Source organism: Pteropus vampyrus, unplaced genomic scaffold (genome assembly GCF_000151845.1).
Source record: "Pteropus vampyrus isolate Shadow unplaced genomic scaffold, Pvam_2.0 Scaffold471, whole genome shotgun sequence".
Classification (NCBI taxonomy): Eukaryota; Metazoa; Chordata; class Mammalia; order Chiroptera; family Pteropodidae; genus Pteropus; species Pteropus vampyrus.
The window spans coordinates 581,217-585,752 of NW_011889252.1; the positions used below are offsets into that span (position 1 = coordinate 581,217).

The 4,536-nt window shown below is 42.4% G+C and overlaps 1 protein-coding gene across 1 annotated transcript in view; it reads right to left on the minus strand.

Annotated features, from left to right (window-relative positions):
- SCN8A (sodium voltage-gated channel alpha subunit 8) overlaps window positions 1–4,536 on the minus strand; it is a 180,167-nt gene that overhangs the window by 30,071 nt on the left and 145,560 nt on the right. Inside the window, exons 17-19 of the mRNA XM_023524541.1 lie at window positions 4,148–4,504; window positions 890–1,360; window positions 217–383 (exon numbers count right to left, since the gene is read on the minus strand). Of these exons, the coding sequence (XP_023380309.1) occupies window positions 217–383; window positions 890–1,360; window positions 4,148–4,504 (995 nt within the window). The remainder of the gene's footprint in view (window positions 1–216; window positions 384–889; window positions 1,361–4,147; window positions 4,505–4,536) is intronic.

The following is a 4,536-nucleotide window of genomic DNA, read 5'->3' on the forward strand; positions in this document are numbered from 1 at the left end:
GAGAAGAAAAGGGTAGTCGGGAGACAGACACAGCCATGACAGAATAGGCCTTTCTAATGGAAGTTTCTGGGCTGATGCCAAGAGAAAGTGGACAAAGAAAAGTTTGAGAATAGTTTGGACAGGGAAAACAGTATCAATTGCCCTCAAAATGATGAGGTGGGGAACAGAGCTCTTGAAGATAGCCACTGAGCCCTCGCCCTCTCATCCAGCCACTACCCCTGGCAGAAATCTGTGTGCAGTGCAAGTGCCACGTGCCCCTTCTCACCTTCTGTGAAGCAAGCGTCTGGATCCAAGTACTCCTCAGGCTGCTCCACAGGGACTTCTTCCACTTCTGGTTTGATATCGATAGTGCTTCCTTCAGAGGAACTGGTATCATCCAGTTTCTAGACATGCAAAGACAAGGGAGGTCAAGCAGCTGTGTAGCAACATTTCCACTCTACGCTGACTACCTCTGGTGTGAATGATGTACCAGCTGTAATTCTTCTCTAAAATTCTTATTAAAAACTTATCATCCAGCTATGATGGGCAAACAATTACTACAGGGCCTTGGAAACTTCTATCAGGATGGGGTATAACATGAAAATCCACTCGCTGATGACAGTGCTCCACTCTAAACAGAATGTGGCTATAGGTTGGTCTCAGGGATGCGGCTCAGATAGACTAATGGCAAGGAAGTACTTGAGGGTTTACTCCAGCCTCTGACCTAGATGATCTAGAAGTGATGGAGATAGATCCAGGAATAACTTGGGAATGACAACAAGGGGTGGGGTGTGAGTTGGCTATTCCAGAATTTCTCTACCAAGCCCATTGCTAAACCAATGCCCGGAGCTGACACGGCCCTGTTTGTTCTCACACAGGATCAAGGTTGGTTTCTAGTCTGGGACCTTACATCTTTGCTGCCTTCGGGATCCGATTCGCTGCTAACATCCTCTGTGTTGACGTTCTCAAAATCTGACTCGCCTACAGCAATGGGCACCCGCACGGTCAAGTTGGGATTGTTGATGAAGGACATGTGGTCCTCATCAATGATGTACTTCTCCACGCTGCTGCCAATGCCACTGGTGGTGCCATTGCCATTCTTCTGGAAATCACCATTCCGGTGGATGTCTGCACCTGTATGGTTGGCGATACAATTGGCCTTCTTTTCATACAGCTCGTCCAGAGGTTTCACTTCATCAGCCTCACGCTGCTTGAAGTGGGCCTGCATGAAGGCATGCACTTTCACTTTGGTCCAAGCCACACCCTTCTTGATACGGATTACTGAGATCTGTAGGTTGTTCATTTCTCCATCATCGTCAGTGGCTGCCAGATTGTCTGCACTGAAGGAGCTCAGTAGCAAGGCCAGAAACAGGTTCAGCACCTGTACCAGTAGCATCAGAAAAAAGAAGAGTGAATGTAGAATGGTATTAGATAAACTATCAACTAAACTAGGAAACTAGAAGCCCGTAGACTTATGTATTTTGTTTGGCCCACATGGTGTTTTAAATGCTCATGATACTAGTGAGCATTTTGTTTGATTGTTGGTTGTAATGCAAGAAGCTTAGCACCTCTTTCCTTGGTTCTTTTATAGTTTTACATTATACACACACACATACATACACATTCCAAAATATATTACCTTTTTAATTGTCAGTAAAAGCAAAACTTATATCCATTTTGGAAGAAAATCCCTCCAAAATAAAACCAAAGAGGTGTCTATGGATTACTAGGGAGGATTAAAGAGTGCATATGTGCCATGTGTTCATGAGCAGTAGATGCCTTAAAGGACCCATGTTAGAAAAAAATGAGGCTAGGAAAACCTACTTCCATAAAACGAATCAAGAAGGTAGAAGTGAAATACATTTCATGTCATTTATCGTAAAGACTAATTTTCTTTGTTTTCCTAACATTTATCAAAATAAAATAGATTTAGCAAGACAGTGATGGTGACTTTTGTGTTTTGTTGTATATCTAAGTGTCAAGCTATCAGATACAAGCTTTCTTTCTCTCTTTCTCTTTCTGTTTTAATTTCCTATTTTACCACATTGGGCATTAAGATGAATTTATCTTTATTAAGACTTACTTTTGAAAAGTGGGAGAGGTGTTCACTTCTTGATTTACACTTGGCCCTTACTTTGTCACACTTCTGAAGAAGAGTAAGGCATATATTTTAGGTGGAGATAATAGTATGTGCAGAGTGGGAGGGATGGAAACAATAAATGCACTATATATTTGGATTATCTAGGTCATTTGTAGAATAAAAAAAAAAAAACGTTGGTAAAATGGGGTTGAACTGGAGAGGGCTTTGAAGGCCAGGCTGAGGGATTTGAATTTTATTTAATTGGATCTCCTATCGGTTCTTGAGTTAAGGAGTCACATATAATTATAGGATTTGAGAAAGCCATTCCTACTAGCTATATACAGAAGGGGAGACTAGGAGTTAGGAAGCAACTACTTGCATGAGTTAAGGGTATGGATTAGGCTATAGCAACCTCAAACCTTAGCATGCATAAGAATCTCCTTGTTAAAAATACACATTTCCTTGGCCTCACCTGAGAGATTCTGATTCAGTAGATCTGGTGTGGGGCCTGGGATTTGGCTTTTTTTAATGAGTGAAACTTGGGTGACTGTGATGCAGGTGGTCTTTAGACCACATTTTTAGAAATGCTGGATGAGTTACAGAAATGGAAAGGAAGGGGCAGATCTTAGAAAAACTATGAAGAAAGATGTATGAAAGACATCAGATATTTACCGGGAGTGGAGAGAAAACAGTCAGAAGAGACTTACAGTTACAGATTCCTAGAGACTAGATGAGCAGAAGGACTGAGCAAAGGGGAACCTGGAAAGGTGTCGTCAGAAGCAGAAATAATAGGTGACTTTGCCATGTGCTCAGGTATCTGTAGACAGTCATGGGGAGATGTCCTTGAGATAACTGAGAATAGGAGACTAGAGAAAGGGTGGCGAGTCAGGGCTGGTAAATGTTGATCCTACTATGTACCAGTAGGCGATAGCTGTATTCACTGAAGTGGAAAGACTAGAGAGATTAGGACCACGGGATAGGTGGCTGGGAATGGAGATTAAAAAAAAAAAATCACAGTATCTATTTTTATAGGTCAAATGAAAGAAGAGGGTGGACATAGCTGGTTCAGAGGCTGGTTAAGTAGGAATCCTCTACTGGTGTGCTTCTCTACAGCAGAAAAGAAAAAAGAACTTATCTGGATGAGCTTACAAGGGATCATCCGAGTTTGCCTTCTTCCAGCCCACCTTCCTCTACACTTGCAAGTGGGATCTGGCCTGATCTGAAAGATTGGTACTTCTCATGCACTTAAGGTGCATGTCAATCATCTGGAGGTCTTGTTCAAATATGCAGATTCTGATTTAGTAGCTCTGGGTAGGGCCTAAGATTCTGCATTTCTAATACAATCTCAAGTTATCTCATTGCTGTTAGTTTTCAGATTACACTGAGAAACAAGATGTAAAATCTCTGTTGGTGAATGTCCTATATACAGAGGCAGAAAACAACAGGAGGACAGATCAGAGTAAAGCAAGAAAGTGATTTGTCATTTGTATGAATTAAATAAAACCCTAAAATAGTTTCGGTCAGTGGTTCTTAATAGAGGGCAATTTTGGCCCCTAGGAGACAGTTGGCAATGTCTGAAATCATCTTCAGTTATCACAACTTAGGGTGAGGATCACTACTGACCAGTGAAGAGCAGTGGCCAGGGAAGCTGCTTAACATTCTACAGTGCACAGGATAGTCCCACAACAAAGAATTATCTAGCTCCAAATGTCAATAGTGTCAAAGTTGAAAAAATCTGTTATAGATGAAGGGAATTTCTGTAGAAAGAGCATAGAGTTTGAAGTGTAGGATCTAATACAAGCCCTGACATTTACCAGCGGTGTGACTTTAAGAAAGTCACTTAACTTTGCTGAGTTTGTTTCCATAACTACGAAAAAGTGTTTGCAGGTTGTGGGGCTTATGACTCTGCAGGCCTCTGTAAATAGCAGTCTCCTTTCCTTCATTTGTACCTTAGGGTTCTTGGGCCAAGAAAGAATTAAAACCAACACAGACATGCAAGGTAGCAGAAAGACTAAGCAGACTGGGCTTCTACGCTGAGGGTAGGATGTTCAGAGCAAAGAACAAAAAGATCTACAAATTAGTACTAACCACCAAGTTGCCAATAACCATGACCATCATGAAGACAATGAGGCACATGGCCTGGCCTGCCACCTCCATGCAGTCCCACATGGTCTCGATCCACTCCCCGCACAACACTCGAAAGACAATGAGGAAGGAATGAAAAAAGTCATGCATGTGCCAGCGAGGGAGTTCACAGTTCTGGTTGATCTTGCAGACACACTCTTTGTAGCTCTTCCCAAAGAGCTGCATCCCCACCACGGCGAAGATGAAGACAATAATGGCCAGCACCAGGGTCAGGTTGCCCAGGGCACCCACTGAATTTCCAATAATCTTGATCAGCATGTTCAGCGTGGGCCAGGATTTGGCTAATTTGAAGACTCGGAGCTAAGGTGGAAAAAAGCAAACAAAACCCAAAT